At 32.2% G+C, this 23,884-nt stretch overlaps 3 protein-coding genes across 8 annotated transcripts in view; 1 reads left to right on the top strand and 2 right to left on the bottom strand.

Moving 5' to 3' along the window:
- The window catches only part of LOC123717949 (hemicentin-2), a 37,085-nt gene extending 29,148 nt beyond the window's left edge, over window positions 1-7,937 (bottom strand). The window contains exon 1 of the mRNA XM_045674236.1: window positions 7,552-7,937. Within this exon, the coding sequence (XP_045530192.1) occupies window positions 7,552-7,603 (52 nt within the window). The 5' untranslated portion in view covers window positions 7,604-7,937. The remainder of the gene's footprint in view (window positions 1-7,551) is intronic.
- Window positions 7,938-11,692: 3,755 nt separating this feature from the next.
- On the top strand, window positions 11,693-19,998 carry LOC123720016 (juvenile hormone esterase-like). Of its 6 annotated transcripts, none has more exons than XM_045676419.1 (4): window positions 11,693-11,858; window positions 16,257-16,403; window positions 16,841-18,138; window positions 19,754-19,998. In XM_045676419.1, the coding sequence occupies exons 2-4, from the start codon at window positions 16,278-16,280 to the stop codon at window positions 19,908-19,910; spliced, it is 1,581 nt and encodes a 526-aa protein (XP_045532375.1). In that variant the 5' UTR covers window positions 11,693-11,858; window positions 16,257-16,277; the 3' UTR covers window positions 19,911-19,998. The 6 variants fall into 6 exon arrangements, with proteins under 6 accessions (XP_045532375.1, XP_045532378.1, XP_045532376.1 ...); XM_045676422.1 differs by having other exon boundaries at window positions 11,699-11,826; XM_045676420.1 differs by lacking the exon at window positions 11,693-11,858 and adding an exon at window positions 15,494-15,538.
- Window positions 19,999-20,457: 459 nt separating this feature from the next.
- LOC123720017 (splicing factor U2af 38 kDa subunit) lies at window positions 20,458-23,207 on the bottom strand. The gene is made up of 5 exons (XM_045676426.1): window positions 22,953-23,207; window positions 22,661-22,815; window positions 22,276-22,433; window positions 21,942-22,141; window positions 20,458-21,415 (listed from the first exon to the last, which is right to left on the bottom strand). The coding sequence occupies exons 1-5, from the start codon at window positions 22,994-22,996 to the stop codon at window positions 21,289-21,291; spliced, it is 684 nt and encodes a 227-aa protein (XP_045532382.1). The 5' UTR covers window positions 22,997-23,207; the 3' UTR covers window positions 20,458-21,288.
- Between the last annotated feature and the right edge of the window lie 677 nt (window positions 23,208-23,884).

Genomic DNA, 23,884 nt, shown 5'->3' with positions numbered 1-23,884 from the left:
TTTGCGGATAATGACTTAATCTACACTCTAAACAAATATCTGTAAGATGAGAAAACATACTTTTCTCTCGGAGTTCAACCTATCATAAAGGAACTACAGTCAAACTCTCTTATAACGACATTGGAGGGACTACTCATATTTGGTCGTAAAAACCGATACTCGTAACAGCCGATGACGTTATTAAGTACCTAATACCATAGAATTTAGGTCAATACAACCGGTATATTGTTCTAAACGATGTCGTAGTAAACGGTTTTATACGATTTATATTAAGAATCAAGCAAACATAATATATTTCTTTTAAAAAATACAGACAACGAACCAAATCGTTTCTAAAATTTCTGGACAAGCATTTTAGATTGATCTCTCCATTCGATTTTGTTCCCATTGCTTTAGAATTCCGGCATTCGCGTAACTACCTTTTATTTCTTACGAAGGATGCATTGTCATGAAAAATAATCCTAATAAAACGTGTGGATAGTATCGTGTTTGTTGCTATGGGTACCAATTTTACGCGGAAAGAACAATGTTGTACAAATTGGCACGTAGTTCATGTTATTTGAAATATTTTGTACAAAATTAAACGTAGCATTACGTTTCAGCGAATTGTGTTTTTACGATCATTATTTATTAACTTTCATACAGGTCCACTTTATGGGCTTTATATAATGAACTATATTATTATTTTAACGTAATCCTTTTTTTGTGTTAGAGTACATATATATAATTAAATTTGCACCAACATAAAAATCTATTTATATGTTTGGAATACCCCATTTTACTACTTTTATGTATACACTATAATAATTATAATAATAAACTTTATTGATTTACTCCCACAATCATAATACACAAACAACTATGAAAGACTATTGATTAGCTGTCTCGACGAATGGCCTAAAAGAACGATATGACTATTAGCGAACGGGAAAGGGTTGAAAGAGTTTACTATTTATATATTCCCGGTATAACGTATGTATATGTTGTAATTTTATACAAAATCGGACAGATGATATTTAAATGACAATAAAAACAATATGCTAATGTTTAGGATCCTTCGTTATCCTTATGATCCTTAGTCTTAAGATTTCCTGTTAGGATCACCGATAAATATTACAATTATATAATAACTTCTGAAACCATCACTCTAAATATATTTTTTAAATTCTATATATTATGTTTTTAGTTCAGTAAATTATCTGTATGTTATTGATTTTGAAACAGTTCATATCTCTTGTCAAACTCATCTTGTAATAAATACTAGTAGGTCGTTTAAATGACAGCGTTCATTCGTCGAATCTTCGATTCTGTTTGTATTATCTGTTGAGGATTAAACAAAAGAAATCGTAATAAACCTAAATAAATCATTCAAAGTGTTTATCAAGTGTGAAGTACCACTTGTAGCGTACAATTTCCCGGAATGAGTGAACGTAATTATTAAAGTTTCAGCTCTCTCGAAGAAATTCTTTTTGGATAAGATTGTAATAAAAGTTATCAAGGATTACGTCATGTTACTTAAGTTTTTAAAAGGTTTTTCTTTAAGTTATAGGTACCTCATTATAAATAAATGAAGCCTATTCTGGGGACGTATTCATTTTTATTGTTTTATTTTTAAATTAATAAAATAAAAAAAATCAGAAAGTTATGTGACTGTGGAACACATATTAGTCACAATTTCTCAAAAAACAAAATTAACTATTTTAATCAATAACTAACATCTTTAAATTAAATAAAACATCAAACAACGACGCGACAACCTAAAAATAAATTAACATTTATTGCGATTATTCTCAATTAATTTAGAACGTACGGTAGACTAAATATTTAATACCGACTTGCTAATTCTATAACTCTGATTAAATATTTGTTCCGAATTCATATGACTTTTTATTTTGTTTTATCTCATATTTAAAACTTGTTTTCAATACTAAATTGAAAAACGTTTTTATTAAATTGTATTGATTCAAGACAATACTTTGAACACTGCAGTGAACTAATCCTAAATTTTATGATCCAATCTTTGCACTACGCCTCTATAAAGAATCTAACTAAGATTTAACTTCATACATTCTTTCTCTCAACCTGACCACATTACTTAAACTAATTTTACTATATCGATCATTACCACTAGCCTATAGAACATCGAAGCCCCGATTTCAGGTAAATACATAAAATATGAAACACCTCGAGACCGCTAGAGCATTACAAAAAGTAAGTAATGAGAAAACGTTGTGCGAATGTGATAGTGGGAACGAAAAGGTGAGAACAAACGTGTATTGTATTAACTAAATTGTGGCGTGCAACCGCCCATTGTCTTGGATCTAAGCTTGTTCGAGTACATTTACCCCTAAGTGTGACGCTTTATGCCTTTCAATCACAGACAAAATAATACCAAATGACATATGACGGTATGTGCAGTATGTGCTTACTTATATCATCAAAAATATTGTATGCTTTTTAGACATATTGCGTAGGGTTCTCTGAAAAATATAGGCACCGCAATACAAACAATAGCAATGAAGTGTCAAAATTTCAATAATAGTAAATTGATGAAAGGACTGTTCAATAAACTTACACATAGACAAGTGAGTTGTATTGCTAGATATCGGTGAAAATACCCATTGTGTTGATCAATAAAAGCATTTGTATGATATAAAGATGTACGTAGGAACGATTGTTTCACTGGTATTGAAATGGAAACAAGAGCTTGGAGTATTCACTTATGATGCTCGCCAAGAGAACACGACCCAATTGAACCATGCAAATGCAATTAAAAGACATAAGTATATTAACTACACGACAATACGACTTTCTGTGAGTCGAGCTTTATATACGTACCTACTAGTTTTACCTATTGACTCGTTGGCAGTACAAGGTTTTAGATTATTGCTAATTTTATGTGATCACTTGAGAGCCTTTCTAGTCACGATTATATGTATACTGTATATATTATTAAGTTGTGTAATATATATCTAATAACTAGTGATCAAACATCTTTAATTTTGCCTAATTAAATCTCGAGACAAGTACCCGTAGCCTATAATGACACGGAACCGCGAACATAGCTATGTTGTATGTATGTATGTATGAGCTCATAAAATTTCAATTAATTTAAGTATATCGTACAAGCTTAACAAGTGATTAATATTAAAAAGGGAAATGTTTTCATACTCTTATTAATAAGTAATCAAGATGGGCAGCGATTGTTCTTTAAAGTATCATTATAATTCTTTAACATAAGCTTTATTTAATATTGAATTCTAATGATTATGCTTCATCACTTATTAATTGTTTTATAAGCGATGACTTAGTTAAAGGACAATTACATTTTAGTGTTATTATTAGTTATTTAACAAATGCCTTAATATATAAATGCTGTCACAATTTAATTGTCTGTAGAATAGGAATTCGTAAGATACATTCATTGACATTAAAATAGATATTGACAATAAAGTGGCTTAAACGAGGTTGAATTTCCATAGACTGAAACATAATAACCACAGAATATAGATAAAAAAAATATAGCTATCAAGTGCAAGTTGTAAAGTACGATGTGGCTCGCACCTGCATCGAAACTGGTTATAAACATGATTTCCCGCTTTCAACATTTCTTGTGCCTAATTCTGACCGGCAGCCTCCGCTAACGACATTTAATTTCCACATCAATAGCTTCTAGATAACATTTTTTTATTTTCGGTTATTATACTTCTATTATTCTATATGATTTTAGCTGATTATTTGAAGCATTTTTCTAATGTTATTTATTATCTATTATTTTTACATAAATGTTGAATTTTTTAAGCGTTATCCTAAAGGCTTCGTTCGACCAAATGATTTTTGAAATATTCAACAAATTCCAAATGACATTCATAGGCTGAAATTAGTAACCAAAAATTGAAAAAGGCTGGTTGATTAATACAATTAGGTCAGAGAACTCTGCTGCTTGCTGATATAAAGTTTATCTACTATTAGTGGCGAAAAATATTTCCCCGCTTAAAATACGAGTACTTTTTTAAACAGAGGTGAAGTGAAATGAAGTGGATTTTGATTCGAATTATACCGAATGATGCCCTATAAACTTACGAGAAATTACTACATATTTTTGAATCAGTTAAAGCAGTGCGCGCTTTAAGATCCCGAATGGCCAGCGCCAACAGAGTATTAAAAGTCTCTTGAATTTAAAACACATAATTTCTGCTTTACTTGTATATCATGAATAATATTTACACCCTTAACTTTTATTACAGAGTTTCAAAGTTTTCAAAAATATTATGTAGATTGATTCGATTCAATAAGAGTGGAACTAACAAGTATTTCTAAAATTAGTCAACGTTAAGAAGGAAACTAGTTTATTGCTGCATTGCCAATCAAGAGATTTGTAGGAAACCTACAAACGCCGAAAAACCCTGAAAGATGGTAAAAAAATCTCATTAAAAAAACATTTCATATTAAATATTTTTCAAACAACCGGAGTCGCGAATGAGTGAATGGTGAGGAAATGGAGTAAAAGTATGTATCTGTGTATGTGTCCTGTGCATATTATTCTATTATAGGTATTATAAAAATATGTTGTAATATCAATATCGTTTTTTTTTCTTCAAATATAGTAACCATTTTTCAAATTAAAATGTAACTACGGCGCGCGGGTGGCCACTACTTCATGACTACGAACTAGCCTAACAAACAACTGGATACATTTGCCAATACATCTTGATGCTGTATGTCAAGAATTATAACAAAGTCGCTGCCCACGCAAGTTAGCAGTGTGCCTTCGAAAATGGGAACAATGGAGCAGATTAAAATCAAAACTGCAGTTTTAAATTAAAATTTTCTCGCAATCTTTTGTTTAAAACATAATTAAAAAGTAATGTTTTGCTGACTTCCTGATTCTGAATATGCTGTTATGTTTAATATGTAATATCTGTATTTCTATAGAGAACACATTCATTAACATGTTAAGTGTTAATTCATTACTAAATAAAAGTTTTAATTAAAAAAACCTACAATGCCTACATAAATGTTTTTAATTTTTTTATTCATATAGGTTTTTATGTATTTCAATGCAACATAATTTGGGCAATATCAGAGATTTCGCTTGCACAATATTTTATAATATTTATAACTGTCATGATCTCACTCTCTCACTTGGTAGCTCTTATCTGAGCGTCGTGGTCAGCAATGAAGCATCTGGAGCGGACAATCAGTTTCCATCGGTTTGTATCCTGCCCCTCTCTTATAACAGTGTACAGTTTTGAGGGCAATGAGTCTTCGGTCGGTCTATGTTTAAACTCCTTTTTCCGAATGGAACAAAGGAAGACCAATAGAGCGATGGGCTGACGGGATCGAGAGGGTAGCTGGTAGAAATTGGATGACGATGGCACAAAATAAATTAGGGTGGAAAAAGTTGGAGGAGGCCTTCTCCCGGACAGGGGCCGCATCTTAGTAAAACTATAAATTTTTCTTTTTTATCAAATGTATGTCAAAGATGTGGAATAAAGGTTTATTATTATTATGTTTAAACTACCACGTGATTTTTGCTTTTTGTGTTACTAACCACGATCAGTTTCTCCAAGTTCTCATCCTCTCATTTGGCCTCTCTCAGCGAGTCCACAAGCGGAGATGGGTCAAGATCGATGTATTGTGATGATAACGGGTGTGTATTCGAGATTGGAAAATTGACACTTGAGACGTCCAAATTTGAAAAGTGAAAGCAAATTTAGTATAGAGAACAATCTATGGAATAGTTTTCATAACTATTGAGTGATTTTCAAGAAGAAATGTGACTAATCTGTGGATAAAGAATTTCATAATCAATTTTTTACTTTCAAATATACAGTCATCCGCAAAATACCAACAATTGCGTAAGTTTATTTGTGACGAATTTTTTTAATAGTCAACTGATTTAAAAAAAAGGCGCTTCATCTACAGAGGAAGGTATGTTTAAAATATTAAACAATAAATCTTTAAGTTGACGTACTTTATTTAATGATACGTAAATTGTATTGTGTAGAGCCCATATCCCCTTACGCCCCCTTAGAGCCCTGCAGCAACAGGGCGCAAATAAGGGTACACCACCCGAAGGGGGCATATGCCCCGAACGGGCCAAGCTCACCCTTTCCGAGGGATTGCGTGTAAGCATAATTTTGTAATATGTCCAAAAGAAATGGAGAACTAGAAAATGTTGGTATTCTTTAATAAAATTAAGGCCTTGACTGAAGGTAATTTTTTTATTTAAAGTAACGGTCAGATAAAAATTGTGTCGTAACATTTATCGTATCTAGGTAACTGGCAGCTTACTGTGAAGACCTAGATAGCTGGTTTGAGTGCATCAACAGTTAACTGGGTAACAATTTGCGATTTAACACGTTTTACACGTACGTTTTCGCTTGTTGCCTAAGACTTTGTTCGTGTGAAATAAAATCTATGAAGGTATATTATCAATTTTCATGATCATGAATCTTTGATTACCTTTATGCAATTAGCATTTAATTAATCGTAACACTTATTTTTTTTAAATATTCTGAATATATTATATAAGGTGAATAATGTTTAAGGTTTTCTATTACAATATTCTATTTATATATGTATATGTACACATTTGTTCGATACGTAAAGAAAAGAAGACTCTCGTAAACAGTAAATGATCTAGAGAAAAAGAGAAAAAAAATAATAAGAATGTAAATAGAGAAAATGAAATATTTAAACTTGGTTTTGGGCGAGCTATATTGGCGATTTTTTTTATTTATAAAAATCCTCTGACATGACTGAGGTGTTATCTTACGTAGAGGAGGACACGAAGGACAGCTTTAACTAATTGGTTCGTATAGCGAGTAAAGGGTCTTTGAAAAAGCTATTTCCTGAAATCCCAGAGAAATACGGGCACGGCACACTTATTCCTCAATTCTTTTGTTTGTGTAATGCATGAGCATGATAGAGCCTTTTCATGGCTAAATTACTTTCATAAGCAAAACTCGTACAAAGAATGGAAGTATTCTTTTATCATTATCATAACGCCGACTGAACATGCGGGTAACTATATAAATTACATAAGCTCTGTCTTTAGTAAATTCTAAATTACAATTAAATCAATTATTTTTTATTGTTAGTTTTACATTATTAATTAAGTTTAAGTATTATAGTACTTAATATGGCTACCATTGACAATGATTAATAATTTGATTAATGTTACTCTAACTACAATAATATATAAAACTTAATTAAGTAGTTAACGAATTTCTCCAAACTCTTTAAACGATTCTCCTAATTAATCAAAACGTACCCAATAGATATCTGTTATGCAATGGATAATTTTTAACTAATTGATTTATTTACGTGATACCCTCAAAAACAATTTATTTCCCTACAAACTTACAACTTAAAATGTCAATTATATTTTTTAAATCAAGCAATACAAATATACATAAATACATTTTTAAGCAGAAATCAATCTTCATATGAGGCGGACACGGCCGACTGTTGATACTGAGGAACGCGGCGTGCGAGGTGAAGTAAGGTGAGTCAGAAAGTAAGTAGGCAATTTATTCCGCTTACCTGTACAAATCAACACCAAAGTATACGGTGAAAGCAACCGGTTGGTCCCCATCTCGTTGCCAAAGTCACTTTCTAATCAATTTTTCTTTTCATCCAACAAATCCTAGGCTCCCATATTGCAACACAATAACAACAATTTCTTGAAGCAATTAAAACGCTACACACTTGTAAGTTTAACGCTTGCACTTTAAAATATTTTCACGAACTTAAAAAGATACAATGAAATATAGCAGAACACTCGGATGTTTATATCCACTTATTAATAATATATTTTAGTTTCATTGTTAATCCAGAAACTTTGGCGCGTGCTCGCGGAATATTATGACGCGAACGTTACACTCTAGGAACGGTTGTTACAAGGCTGAGCGTTGACTGAATTGAATGTAGTCACTAGCCAAGCCACGCTGCGGCCCTCACCGGTTGGATAGCGAGTACAACATGTGCGAGTGAAACAGGAATTGGTGAGTGAGACGAAAGACAAAAGTTTTCAACTTCGTCTTGTTTGGAATGGAGTCGGAGTGCCAACGACGCTCGAATGCCCTACACTAGCTCACAGCTTTATTTTTTATAAGCAAACTTGTTTTAACCTTTACCTGGACATTCGCGGCTGATGTACTTTTATTTCATACAACAATGCAATTTAGAAATAAGAAATATAATAAAAGACTAACTCATGCAACAGTTTGGAATGCAAATCTGAAATAAATGTAAATCCTCCATTTAGACTGTAACAACTATTAGTAGGATGCTCAGTTTTTATTATCCTAAACATTACAAAAATAAAAAAATCGGATCTTAGTACAATTTGAATATAAATAACATGGTAGTTAAAAAATTTGAATTAAATATTTATTAATATACGAGCTACACCGTAAAACCATTAACGTCTAGCTCGGGATAATTCGGTCAATTGAAAATTCCAGCGATTTTATTTTATATTGCGATGTTTTTGAGATACTTATTGAAATTGTATAATATAATATTTTAGTAGATGTACAAACTGTATTGTGCTAATAACATAGTTTAGGGTTATGAAATTGTACGGGACTAATTTGTTTTTCACCAATTAAATCGTCTTAATGTTTTGTTATAATGTAACTGAGCTGAAAGCGTAAAATAATATCAGTTTATACCTCAATTGAGTGCGTAAATAAAAAAGTATTCTTTCTCGTTACATAAATAGGTACAACTTTCGTGTTATATCATTTGCTTATAATTAATCTTAAGACTTTAAAAAATACACATCGAATTAATAACCCCTATTAAGAACATATATATTTTAAGTGTTTAACTATTATTACTACATATCTTAAAAATTGTCCCAGACTAAGAAATATGTATATTAAAAGCTATAATTATTATTTAATAAATAGTAGTTTTCTGAAATCGCAAATATATTTGCATCAAGATTCCGTCAAAATGCAACTAAAACATATATTTTAGACAGTGAAAACTTTTTGCATTCTTGATCTGGTTAAATTTAAAAATTAATTCAAAACTGAACCTTTAAAAAAATTAAATAAATTGTTTAATGGCTATTTACTTTAGCAAAAATAAGCTATTAGTGGGGCTATTCGCTATTCATGTGATTACTGAGTTGGGTAGTGAACTGTTTAATAAAGGCAACTGAAAATGTATACTTTTGAGTGGAGATCATATTTTATATATAACAGTAGGCAAATGGGTAGAAGGCTCCTTGATAATAAGTGATTCTGTCGCCCACTTACACTGACAAAAGGCTGAAGAGTGCGTTGTCCTTTTACCAATTGTTACGCCCATAGCAGTGGTTGAATCAACGCAGTTTGGATTCGGTGGGTTTGGTTTTATAAATCCAATTTCGAGACGAAGCAGCAATGCTGCTGTATTTTTTTTAATTCTATGTTACTTTCAAGTTATTATAAATACTTAATTATAAGTGTACATTTATAATTTTTGTCTTATAGTTCATTTTACAGTTTTTATTTCCCCTGTGAAACCTCATTAATATAGCAAAATGCATCATCACTATAATTTTCGATAAAATTACAATGATCACTGAGAATACGGTAAATATGCACCTTGTATGTAAAATTTGGGTATGAAACGCATGTTTATTTTTCATTTACCTTATGTACGTATAGCTAGTGTTTGTTACTTATTCTGCCAGTAGATGGCGCTGCAGATTTAATCACGCGCAGTATCAGTTTTTATTAATATTCTGATTATTGCACGTTAGGATAATGAATAATTCAAACGTGATAAACGCATTCCTATTCACTATGGCGTACTCTATGTTATACATCCAGTTATTATTAGCCTAAGGTATACTTAACATAAAGTCCATTTAGATTTTAGACCCTTCGTGGAACGTGGACTGTAAAATGAAACGGAATTAAAAATATTGATTGTAAAATAGCACTTAGGATATTTGAACTTTTTCTACCCAACGTGGTCGGCTCCTTCGAAATAGTTCTATTTGGCACGCAGTGCGAGATAGTTTACGTCTACAAAAACTTTGGAAATTTGTAGTTTCAATTCCATTTAAAGTTGAAGGAATAAAATAAATCTATTTTCGTACCGAGCCTCCAAACGGGGATGAAAGTTAAAGAAAAACTGTTTTAGTTACATTCAGCATACCTTCTGGTATACAAAATATTTCTGTTGGTTCGTCTTTATACTCGTTATATATGCTACGGTGTCCCCTCTTCTTCGTTATCTTCATTACTGAAGGTTGTGCCTATCTAGAAAAGCCCTAATTTACGTTAATAACGTTACGTCGTCTTACTGCCTCCACACCACTCTATACTCAGCTTGTCTGTAGTGCATTAGGCATATTTCGGCTTCAAAAGTTTCGCCAAATGGCTCATTTGTTTTACATAGATTGCGTAAAGGAATAAATAATAGATTAGAGTCCTTATATGACGACCACTTCCCAAACTAGACGTCCTAGCACTAACGTAATCCATATTTACTATTAGCTCTAGTCTCATCAGCTTACACTCTTATAAATATCCAATTATTTTGTAAAATGAGAAATTCTCAGTTAAATATATCTTCCAATATCGTATTCTACAAATCAAGTACGGGTAACATAATTAAATTATAATCATCCCTTTGGCTCACGATCTCGTGATATTAAAACCATAATAGTTATCTTTTGAGAGGGTCGGTTGCGCAATTACGAGCGAAGGGATGCTGGGGTACTTGCATCGTTGTTTCGTCTGGTCTTTCCTCCCTCCTATCGTATTGCAAACAGTTTACGCGTCCCCTACTCTTAGTTTATTTTCTTATAAAGTGAGTATACTCAGTTTAGCTGTCCAAATAGTTATCCGACAGTGCTGAGAGGAAATTTAATTGATTATCGTAACATGACCATGACGGAGCTTATTTTTAATAATATATATGGTTTTATTTCCACCTGTTTAAAGACTTTTTTAATTATTATTAGCATTTTAGGACGATGGAATCGCTTGTTCATCTTGTTATATTAATACATATGACACTCACATCTCAATAATCATCTTGCTTTTTATTGATAAAAGATTTTCAAAAATCAGTTCAGTAAATCCAAATTACCCCCTACAACCTTTTCATCTTTATAATATTTCAATATTTATATATCTAGTTATAGTTCTGTGTCGACCCGAGAAAATGAATAAAATCAGTTAAGTACTTAGTAATTATATTCAGTAGAAGTACCTTAAAAGCGAGCCATCCTTGTTTTATGATTAAGAATAAAAAACTTTTTGGTAATATCAAACAAAGTAATCATCGAAAAGCCTCGATTGCACTCATATTAGGGGGCTCTGCCTGATTGACGATTGTCTCCCCATACTGCGTGTCAAATTGGCCAAATTTATGCAACTGCTCTTACAGCCTTACCCTAAGCTAAATAGCACATCAAACGCCATTACTTAAAAAGGGTGCCTACATTTGAATAATTACGACAAAATAATAAACGTCACATCAATCAACTACGTGTTTCATTTCGTAAATAATATATTAGACTTGCTTTGATATTAAAGCACTACATATTCATAAGCTCATTTAAATTTATAATTTTTGCTATGAAAATTTTTGTAGTAAACGGTGTCCGATTTTGACATATCAACTCGCAACTTATCAACAGCTGTCAACTTCACAAACTGTCAAAAAAAATTAATAGTAGTGCCTGCTGAGCGGTAGCAACTCATTCTAAAACATCAAAGGAAAGGAGAGACTGGAAATGTTTATGTGTATAAAAAAACGTGTAAATCTTAAGCTTTGACTTGCGACAAAATGGATACCATTTTCTAGGTTCGTCACTACCATAACATGTAATCAATGATGTAAGTTATACTCTTCACATGTAATTGTCTTATTAAAACTGAAACGTGCTAATGAAATTAGTTCAGCCGCTAGGATAAGCTGGAAGGATATATATGATTTCTCAACCTTAGCCATTGAGCTCTTTGGGCCCAGCCACTGTTTCCTCATCCAGATTAAGTTTCAAATAGTTGGTCACTGCGATTTCGTCAGCGTGAATAGACAAGGCTCTTAAAACAAAACACTTTGCGATAGGCATGACCCGCTAACGCCAACCGAATTTGTATGGAAATTGTCACGTGACAAAACATTCTTCCTTAGGTGTTAGTGATCACGCATATCGCAATGTGATTTGGTCTCAAGCCCAATTGCTTCTCCGCAATATTTCCGGCTACATGTGGTATCTTATACCAAGAAAAAAAATGTCTATCTTTCAATCTTTTTTTTCTTATCTTTTTTTAATGATTGTTATTATGTGTGTCTTATGTTAGTAATAAATGCTTTGTCTATGTATATATTACGGATTTATATTAAAAGATTATATTTTAACGATACACATATTATACTAAGGTGATTTTCAGTACCTATTTAGTTTAATTTTCAACTGAAACATGCCAGGTTAGCATCGTACATAATGTTGTTTTGACGAGAACATTAATCATAATCCTTTTAAAAATATAATTGTATTTTTGATGACAAATTCTTATGTGTAATTTAAACACAGCGTCTTTACGCGTCTAGCTCGTTTTTGAACTTACAAACATGTTTGATATTTTCAACGAAAGCTACGCCCTGTTTAAGTTTCTCTGTAACATCGCGCAGTCCATGCTTGCCTTTTATCTTTCAAATTATTATATTTTCAATATCTATTTATACTTTCAGTACGTAAATCAAAAGTGTATTGCTACGATGACGATCAACGTAACAATAACCAGGATCATAACCAAATAAACTTCATCGTGTAACATTTTCCCTCTTCCCCTAAAATAACAAAACATATTACTGGCCGGCGGCGGTGCATAAAACGCAATGAAAGCATTTTCACATGAGCAGTTTTCATTCTATAACTCCCCTTTTATACCCTAAGGAATTCCAAATGGTATCACTACTCTACCAGACCCTAATATTGCCACGGGGAAGAGAACCGCGAAATTGTTTTCCGTTACTCCCTCGTTCAAAATTGTTATTTGAATGAATTGTAGATTCTTATCTGTCTTCATATGCCTAATGGGCATATTTTATTGGAGATAACAAAAGTTCTATATGAAATATTAAATTTTATGTGCCTAAAACATATATAAATTACACAGTGGATTATGCCAATAACGTAAACGTAACAAATACTATAAAAGGAAACAGTGAGCTCGGCGTAATATTAATGTGGCTTATAGCAGATTGCGTATGAAAGCAGTACTTACATATTTAATTCTATTTTATTATTATTTTAAACACATAAATACAATAGCTACTACTTTTCTACACTTATTTATAATTTTGGTTCCATGCAATCGTCGCACTGTCTTTTTCACCTATCTATATCGTCTAATGTATTAATGATATTTTACCCTTATATTTATCCGATTTTATTATCGCAGTAGGTACGCATTACAACTAACAAAAAATTTAAACTCTCAGTTGGATAATGTTATATGAAACATGAAATTCACCTAGGTAACGTGAAATCTAGGCTGAGAATAAAATAAGAATACATAAAAAAACATCAACTGTTATATTTCAAACAACACTTATATCCGAATTGGATAGCAAAGAAAAACTCAAAAGCACGCTTATAGACCATTTGAACAAAACGAAAATTTCTACCTAAATCTTCAAAGCGATTTTATCGCATCATTTGCGGATAACCGACAAGGGGTTTACAAGTAAACTAGATAGCAATATGTATACACGAATCAGTTAAGGACGCTAGATTGTGGATAAGTTTTTCCGGTCGTAGCATATTGTAGCGTAGCAGGTTATGTTTAGAATATTGAAGTAAGAATCCTGTTAATACCGTACTCGCGTTTATGTAGACACTGTACCTAATATAAAAGTTTATTGAATTGTTAGAATATACGTATCAGATGTTCGATAAGTTGAAATATTTAATAACGAGTTTATAAGTAGTATATAGACGGACCGTTACTCAAGCGGGCAAGGGAAATGTGAATTTGTGAAATACTTTCCACTAGTTCCTAAGTTGTTCCTCTCATGCATCGACACATGCAAGTTTGTTGTGAGTTTAAGTCGGTTATGTTTACTTGAATTATACAAGATACGAAGTTTACGATAACTTTGACGTTTATTATATGAAATAATAGATGTAACGGGAACTTTAGCAACATATTGAACCTAAATAAATAACGAGTACTTCATTATACCTATTTAAGCATAGAAAAGAAAAGTATTTTACAAATTATCAGTGAAGGGCTAGCCGCACACAACTGCAACTAATAGAGCCGATTAGATGCTCGGCGCTTCGTTACGTTTCTACCATTCGTTACATCTACATAGTGCCTAGTCCGAATAGAAAGAAGAGCTTAGCTTATTGAGACTAGCTTTGATCTATTTTCGCCTACAGCTCTCTTTTAGTTGGCTTTTTACAAGAAAAAAGACGAGACAAAAAGATAGTCTAGATTTTCAAACATGGTAAAGTCAATTCATACCATACAAAGAAATTTTGTTTTATGAATCAGAGTACGAAATAAATTGTGAAGGCTATTACCAAATTATGGCAAATACTTTTACAACAATTTCTACTAAACTCCTATTGTTCATATGTTGCGCGTAAGGCAAGAATGAATCAACATTACAAATATCACACAGTTAAGAAGTATCACTTTATCATAGTCGTTAATTTTTATCTCAGTCTCATTATTGTCATTTATAAGCCTAGGCAAATTAATAATCCACCAGAATAGTGGAAATTTTTACTGGGAAAGCCTGTCCGTCATAGTGATTGTGATATTTTTAAACTTCAATCTGTATATTTTTAAAACGTATACTGATTTCAACTTAAACATTATTATATAGGGACAAAAATAATTCATCTATCCATCAAAAAATATAGGTAAGTAACATAATTGGGGAAACATTGTGCATTTAAAATTGATTGATTAATAACTTTAAAGGTTAGAGGTAAAGGTTTATTGGTATTTTATTATGAAAAATTGCCACTGGCCTACTTATTTGCCGGGCACTAAAATATCAGTAGCTAAGTCTACGATGCACCGTACCTCGTCGGTGTCGTTGTTGAGCATCTGTCTCAGAGCTGTTGGTCATTTTAACTCTCGGACTCGTCCATTTAATTACTCCCACGCTAGTGTGATAATGGTGCTATTTAAGGGATGAATATTGGCGAATTAGACGGCAGGCTTGAATCGAAGATAAAGCGCTAGGTATAAATGCGCTTCATTCAACTTTGTTTTCATGGCGCGGGTTGTATTTTCGAAGATAAGGAGCGGCATAATGTACGTTGGCAAAGCATACATGGCTTGAGACAATGGTTCTAAATTGCCTAAATAATTATATAGTATTGCATACATTTATTTTAGCACCTGCATTGTGCTACACTACTGCAATATATTTTGGAACGGACTATATCTATGCTAATATCGTGTTATCACACATACTGTATACACTATATAAACACATATATAATATTAGATACGCGTAGTGGCTCAACAGACTGTCATCGTGAACTCACGTAAGTCGCAAACCGACGCTGATTACGTAGTCATATTAAAATAGAGCTAAACTGTTCAAAGTCCATTGTCCAATATTCATAGAAAATACAATATTGCTGATTACGAATATACTATTACTATATATAATATACTATACGTTTTAATCAAAATATCCTTTGTACGTAATATTATCACTAACGTGACGCATTCTACGCGACTTCGATAAATTTAATGAGGTAAAGAATTACTTTCAAACTAGTTAATTATAAGTATATAGTAAAATTTTTGGCATTCAACTTTTTCAACATAGAAGTGAAAACATTGTTTCTTCCATAGATTTTAGGCACTAGTTACCAAAAATCACACAACAAAAGCCGGTTTGGCACAATTCAATCATAAACCTTGCTTCAATTAATCAATTTTCAGTTTCAAAAAAATTTAGTTACTTTTACCGCCTGTATTCATTATCAATGTAACATGAATAACATACGCGTGTAAATATTTCTATTTTTCTGTTGATTTCCCATGGTCACGAAAAATTTATCGACCTTTCGCTTACATTCGCAGCGTATACTTGGCAATAGTTAGACGTATAACTCTTTGATTTGATTTTTTATCATAGACGGTGGTTATATAAAATAGTATAAAATCTTATTCTATGTTTTAAAATAATCGTAGACATTTTATGGCAAATTAAATGTTTACATAATTTATGTTCTCATAGCTTACACTTTACAGGAAAAGAAAGATTGCTGCTAAATGGCGGTTGTCAAAACACAACAAGGAATGCTGAGAGGCATTAGTTGTAATACTGAAAATAGCAGTTTTCTTGCTTTTAAAGGAATACCATATGCGAAACCACCTAACGGAAAATTGAGATTCAAGGTATTAAATAATACTGCCAACGTTTTCATTTACTTTAACTGTATATAATATAAATTGTGTTTCGAGATTACGTTGAAGGGCTTGAATCAAGACATTGAGACGGTTCTATCCAAGTTGTTAATGAATCTACCCAAAAAACCTACTAAAATGTTTGAACGTTATAGTGTTGCATGTCGCATTCCATAATTTTACTTATAACTGTATTGGACAGTCGTCTTTAGAGTCAATACTTAGATTTTCCTTATAGACTGAAATGTTCTCTATGAAACCGGATAAAACGCATAAAATTACCTAAGTTTGTAAATTATAAATAATTTTATTAAGATTTCGTTTTAGGAAGCCAATCTGCTATTAGCTTCTAATTGTTTATTCATTATTAATCTTAGTTTCAGCTTCTAATTTTTCACCCAAAATATTTACTATTTGTTTTGAATTAGGCACCACTACCGCCGGAGTCCTGGACAGGTATCCGGGATGCCTACGAACATGGACCTGTCTGCCCACATTATAACGAACGGCTCGACAAAATAGAAGCGGGTAGCGAAGATTGCCTCTATCTTAATGTCTACACAAAAGCAGTGGACAACACTAAGAAACGTTTACCCGTTTTGGTTTGGATTCACGGTGGAGGTTTCTACACTGGATCAGGGAATTCAGAATTTTATGGCCCCGATTTTTTTATGGAACATGAAATTGTTATGGTAACTTTCAATTACCGACTAGAAGTTTTTGGTTTTCTTTGCCTTGATAATGAGGAGGTTCCAGGTAACGCAGGCCTTAAAGACCAAGTCGCAGCACTGAAATGGATTAAAAATAATATAAGTTCATTTGGAGGAGACCCTGATAACGTAACAATTTTCGGATGTAGTGCCGGAGCAGCCTCTACATCCTATCACATGTTATCAGATATGAGTGCTGGACTCTTCAGCAAAGCAATTTGTCAAAGCGGTGTATGTCTTAACGAGTGGAGCTATAATATTTACGCTCGTCAAAGAGCTTTCCAATTAGGAAAATTACTAGGTAGAGACACTGAAGATGTTAATGAGTTACTAAAGTTTCTGAGAGATGTACCTGCTGAATCTCTGATCAATGTTAAGTTACCCGGAATCAACACCGATTATCCCGATATAAGTGACAGTTTATTGTTTTCACCCGTTGTTGAAAAACCTAATTTAAATGTAGAAAAATTCATCAGCGAATCCCCGCCTATATTAATAAAGAAAGGCCATATAGCTAAAATTCCCTTGATGTTGGGATATACATCAGCAGATGGCATTGAAATTTGCCGTGATTTTCCGAAATCGTTATCTTTCTTATTGAAAAAGGGTATTGTTATACCCAGAGAAATCAAATTAAATATGTCATCAAATCAGATGAAAACTTTAGATGAAAAGATCCGACTTAAATACTTCGGAAGTACGACCATTACAGAAAAAATGCTCGAGGAATGTGTAAATTTAACAACTGATATTGTTTTTGCTTATAATACAAGAAGGTTGGCCCGGTACCATTTTAAAAACACATCAATGCCGACTTATTTATATAAATTCACAGCAGAAACCGAACGAAATTACATGAAGAAGAAATATAAAATGGAGCAGGTGCCTGGAGTATGTCATGGAGATGAGCAATATTACCAATTTAATGTAAAAAATATTGATATTCCTTTAACAAACGATTCCAAGGCTGTTATAGAAAATGTTGTTAAATTATGGGTTAATTTTGCAAGCTATGGGTAAGCCTTTCAAATATTTTATCATATACTTTCATTCAAGGCTATATCGTGACTTACATAAAATTGCTGTAGCGACACCTAGATTCTACGCGTACATTCACTGCGATGTCGTTATGCCCCGAATCGCGCTTATGAATTTACTCCGTCCTATAGTAGGGGAGCCCAGGCGAGGATTTCGGGCTTTACTACAGCGTGGCACCTGCTTACCTTAGTTCCTTTACCAAATATATGGCCACCTATCAGATCACATCAGATATTTTCGAGCGCGTCAGATTTAGGTAGGGTGAGTTCGTGCTAAAAAGGGTATATATCACTAATCTGACAATTCTCAAATGACGTAAACAAAAGGGAGGGCTGCAAAATTTAAAAAAAAAACGTCATCTCGACATTCCCGAGCGTGGTTATTTTTATTTTAAAGGATATTTCCTTATTCAAGGATGACGAAAATTATCTGACAATTTCCACAAGACGATGTAACAAAAATTCGACGAAAAGTTTAATACGTGCAGCTGCATAATGGCTACATTCCCCCCTCCGCGTTTGTATTCTTGTCTCACTTTTTCTCTATTACTCACTAACTCCAACCCCTCTGGTTTCTGTTGCCATCATCACAGCTGATCACATAGCTCGTTCGTGGTATGATATTATTTCCATTATTTGTCTAACGATTTGGCTTATTTTGTTATTTAAATATAGCTTATGTGAATTAAAGTTTAAAAATATTAACTATGAGTAATATAAGCATAAACTGTGTATTTTGTGGTGAAACTACTTTGTAAAAAAAACAATAAAATTTACATTAAAAAATGTACAAAACATTTGGTTATCGTCGAAACAAACCGGTTCTCCGAAAATCCCGAACAATATACGATAATCTTGAACTTTATGGAATCTTCATTAAATATATCACGGTGAAGATGATGATTAATTGATCAATTAATTATACGAAATTATTAAAAAAAAATCATAATAAATAAAAGATCTACTTGAACAACAAACACTTTTTCATTTGCATGCTATTTGGAGTCGAATGATGTAAATTTTGTTTTTAAATTATCAGATTAAGCGATAATGAGACAGCATGTCTATGATATAAAGATGAACCATATACTTTTAACCTGACCCGCTTGAGTATTTCATTGCCACATTATAATAATAGCTGCGAGTTCGTGTCACATCCAAATCGTCACATTGTTAGATTAGAGCTTCTTTATAGGTCCACTTAACATGCCCATAGAAAAACTGACGCGCTTACGTACGACCACACACATCTTGCAAACAATCAGATTATTAAAAATACGTAGACTATGGATGCCATCAATATCTGCGCTCGAATATGTCCATGGCACAGTTGTTCTTTTACATTTTTGAAAAATCTACAGCAGGGGGGAGGCCCCACCGATGTGAAGGTATACATTACATAACATTTTTTTATTTTATTATCTAAGCTTCGCAACACAATAGGTATCTCAATAGGTTGGAGTAAATCCCCATTTAGCATCGTGGGCTCCCTAACTACTCAGGATATGGGCCAATTATTATAGGATTGTCCTATGCTACATTTAACCAAAAGCGCCCTCACCTTATATATTTTATTTCTTTTATTATTTTCTAGAAATCCGACACCAGATTGCGCTGACGTCGAATGGAAACCGTTCACTGAACATGAGAAGAATTGTTTCATTATAGACAGATATTTGAAATGCACAGTAAACGTCGACGAAGAAAAAATGACGTTCTGGGATGAAATATATAGAGAACAACGGATATAAAAAATATTTGCCTTTGTCTAAAACGCTATTATTCTAAAACCGATGCGATCTATAAAAGTATATCAAAATATATTTTACAACAACTGAGCATTGATATAATTAAACTTATATAATTAAATGCACCACCTCCTTTTAAAGTTTTAAGCTAGAGTTTAGAATTGTCAGTTACGTTTATATGAGATCTCAAAGTTAGCGACAATTAACAAAAAATAACCTGGTTGTATGGAATAAGTAACCTTGCCTTTCCCATCAGGGATAAATTAATATCATCATCAAAGTAAGCTTCATAACGTCAACTAGACCCACTTTTAACTGAGAACCAAAATACTACTAGAAACTTATCTATTATACACTTAACTATTAAACATTTGTTGAATATGTATTTTATATTTGACCAGGCCCTTGAAAACAAACAATCTAATTTTTTTTTCAATTAATGTATCCCTATTTTCAATAACTGATACACGTAAATGAAAATTGATGAATTTGTATAATTACACAACCACACTTGTGTTAAGAAAGGCATAAGGTAAAAAAAACTAAATAATTAGGAATGATACTTATAATTTTAAAATCTTGTAAACCTAGTCCTCACCATTGAGTAGCGAGTCGTACAAAAGTTTAAATCTTTGTCTATTCCACCTAACATACAAAAAATAAACGCATTCAAAGTAATATTAAAACCGATTTTTCTTTCATTTTCATACTTGCCCTTTAACTCTGAACATATTTCAGAGTTTCATATTAGACAGTGACTTTTGAAAAAATGTAGGTGAAATATTAGTAATGTTGCTATGAAAGGATATTTATCCACACACGTGCCCTTATAAACGTTTTCTATTTGCACATTATTTTGAACTGGTTATTTCCTTAATTATGATTCTTTTTAATACATTTTGGTAATTCCAATGGGGTCTAAAGTATTTCTTTAGTAGGGTAAGCGCTTTAATCTAGATTAGAAGGATTAATATCACAAAGTTTAATCCTAAGAAAAAATATCCAACAATTACATTTTAACGTAAGTTTCAATTAGCATCATCATCAAATAGAGAAATAAATGTTTTTATTATTAAGAAAAAAATTAAATAATTATAAATCTTGAGTTATCTTAAAGCATGTAAACAAAAATTTATTTTTTATATCAAACAAGTATCTGTTAACTTAATGTTACCATTGCTTGCTGACCATAATCGTTTCAAAGCACTAGAAACGTCGAAGTAAATTTTATTAAATGTGTATTGGTGTAAACCAAAGACAATAACATATCTTAATCAGTTTTATACTTCATAGACAAAGCTTATAGACAATTGAATATCTGTATAAGTAGGCTCGGTAAATTATCTATGCAAACAGCACACGTGTGTGGTATGTGGTACGTTTAGTACCGACCCGCGCGAGAGTTACGCGGCGGTTCACGACGACGTTCACGAGAGCGGGAACGGCGGCGCCGTTCGCGGGAGCGAGAGCGGGAACGCTTTCCACCCTTGCGACGGGCGTATAAATACCTGGAATAGAATGCATTCAATATCCATGAACTGTGGATGCTCAATAACAAACCAAAACTATTACTTAACAAAAAATTAAATATCAATTATGACATGGGAATTTAAAAAATATTTTGTTTTTACAAAAATAAATGCATGCTGTTACATGACTTAATGTTGTCACTGTTTTTCATTAATCTGATGCTTTTAAGCAAATAATTAGTTTATTAAACTTATTTAAAATATGTCAGCCTTTTTTAGTAATAATTATGGCAGTTTTAGAGAAATTAATTGATTAATAAATATATCTTGCAAATATTAATTTGATGCTGGGTTTGTTATACAATCAAATAGTATATGGGAATAAAAGGCAGGCTATCTTTATTGCCTTATAATTATAGTCAGTAGTAAAGTCTATAAAAATATAAACTATTTATAGTTTAAAGGGTCACAAAGAGTGCCCAACTTAACCAACATAAAACAGTTCTTAAGAGAAAGTTTATATCAAACAGACATCACCAGTTTATATTAAGAAATATATACTAACCGTCTCAATTCTCTTGAAATAGGTTTGAGATGCATAAAGTTACAAAATCCACTACGAGTACATTCTCCCATCTCATACTGGCGACAGCAGGCCTCTCGAAAATCTGTCACTGGAGAGAGTTCGGCATAGACTGGCCGTCCACCAAACCAACGGTTGTTTAGGTCATTAACAGCCTTTTCTGCATCTTCTTCACGGCGAAACTGGTTAATTATGTTTATACAATAATGATTTTGATACATATGTATTTTTATTTACTTAAACAAAGCTAGTTAAAATTAATAACAAGGAATTTCTGTGTCACTAATAATATTAGCAATTATATAAAATAAATTACCTTGATATAGACATTGCCCACTAAATGGTCACCAAGATTGTCACAAACATTCATTTCCTCAATTTCTCCATATTTATCTTCGCATTCAACAAAGACATCTTCAAAAAAATTATCATAATGCTCCTGCATCTCTTCATCTGATACATTAGCCACTACCACTGAAAACATTGTAATTTTTTTCAATAATAATTCAAACATTTTTAAACTTTATCAAATAGATATGAAAATAATCAAATCTTCATACAAGTGTACATTATCCTGTGTTAAGATACACCAACACCAAATCAAATAAAATTTTAATGTTATGAAGAATAAAAGAAAAAGAAATCTCATTGTCTCATAGAAAGGATGTTTAAATTACAATACTTGTCATGTTATAACTTACAATGACTCCCATCAGCAGATTTTGCAGAGTTTTGTGGATTAACATACAGATTTTGAAGAAGCACTGTCTGGGAAAAGGTTGGCTTGTTATGAATTCTAGAGCATCTGTCGCCATGTCTGCATGCTCCAATTTTGAAATAAAAGGAACAATTGACTCTGAAACAAAACGAAATGGAATATTCAACATAACCTAAAAACCAAACATCCATGGAATTTCTTACTGGAACTTATTAAGTTTTTGTATAAGCAGATGTAAAAGCAGCAAAATGTAAAATATACTATTAAATACTTACTTGTCCTTTTCGGTACCAAAAATAGCCGCTAAATATTCAGCCATTCTCAATTATTATAACGTTGTTTTATTACACCAAAATAAAATAATATACTATTGTTTTAAAAAGCATTCTAGATATTAATAAGAAGTTTTTTCAATAAGGTTAGAAATAAATAACACAATTTGTTCAATTTTTTAGATTACAAACAAAATTTTAGAAACAAATTGTTCGTAGGGTTCAGCCTATGCTAAAGCTTCAACCACAGAGTATATTTAATAACTTTGAATTGAGTCGGGTTCGGCCCAAAATGCTACGTATGAAGTTATAGCCCAGAAATGATATAGACTAAATACAGACTTAAAAAAATAATAATTATATAATTAAAATTAAGCACTGGAGCATAGAAACTGGGTACAAATTAAGAGAGATAGTTGCCCAATATATGTACCCTAAGCCCATAGGCGAATGTATCATAATACAAAGACGTTATGGTGGGACCTTTAGTCGAAGCTAAGCCTCAGCTTGGCTAAGCTTGAGACAAGATCACTTTTCGAAAGGCGTAACCCACTAACGCTTTGTTAGAAAACAGTCCCACGTGATAAAGCATGAGATATGTATCATTTTGATGTCTTTGTTTATTTTTTCTCGTATGTAGTTTTTTTAATGTTATGGCAATAGTTTTAACTTTATACCAGTTTCAAGTTAAATTCATGTGTAGTTTCCCAACCTTTTACTTGAAACTGGCATTAACTTAAAACTATTGCCATTATATTAAAAAAAAAGCATGAAATATTGTCATTCCCTTATCTCTTTAGTATTAGTGGGTGACGCCTATGGAATTTTTGTCTCAAGCTCCAGAAACAATTTTCTTGTCAAATTTTGCGAAGTCTGACTTCTGTTGGTTTTGTATCATATTTTATATTAAATTGTAATACGGTATGAACATTGTA

The sequence above is a fragment of the Pieris brassicae genome, chromosome 2 (genome assembly GCF_905147105.1).
Source record: "Pieris brassicae chromosome 2, ilPieBrab1.1, whole genome shotgun sequence".
Taxonomy (NCBI): domain Eukaryota; kingdom Metazoa; phylum Arthropoda; class Insecta; order Lepidoptera; family Pieridae; genus Pieris; species Pieris brassicae.
This window is presented reverse-complemented; position numbering and strand designations above follow the sequence as displayed.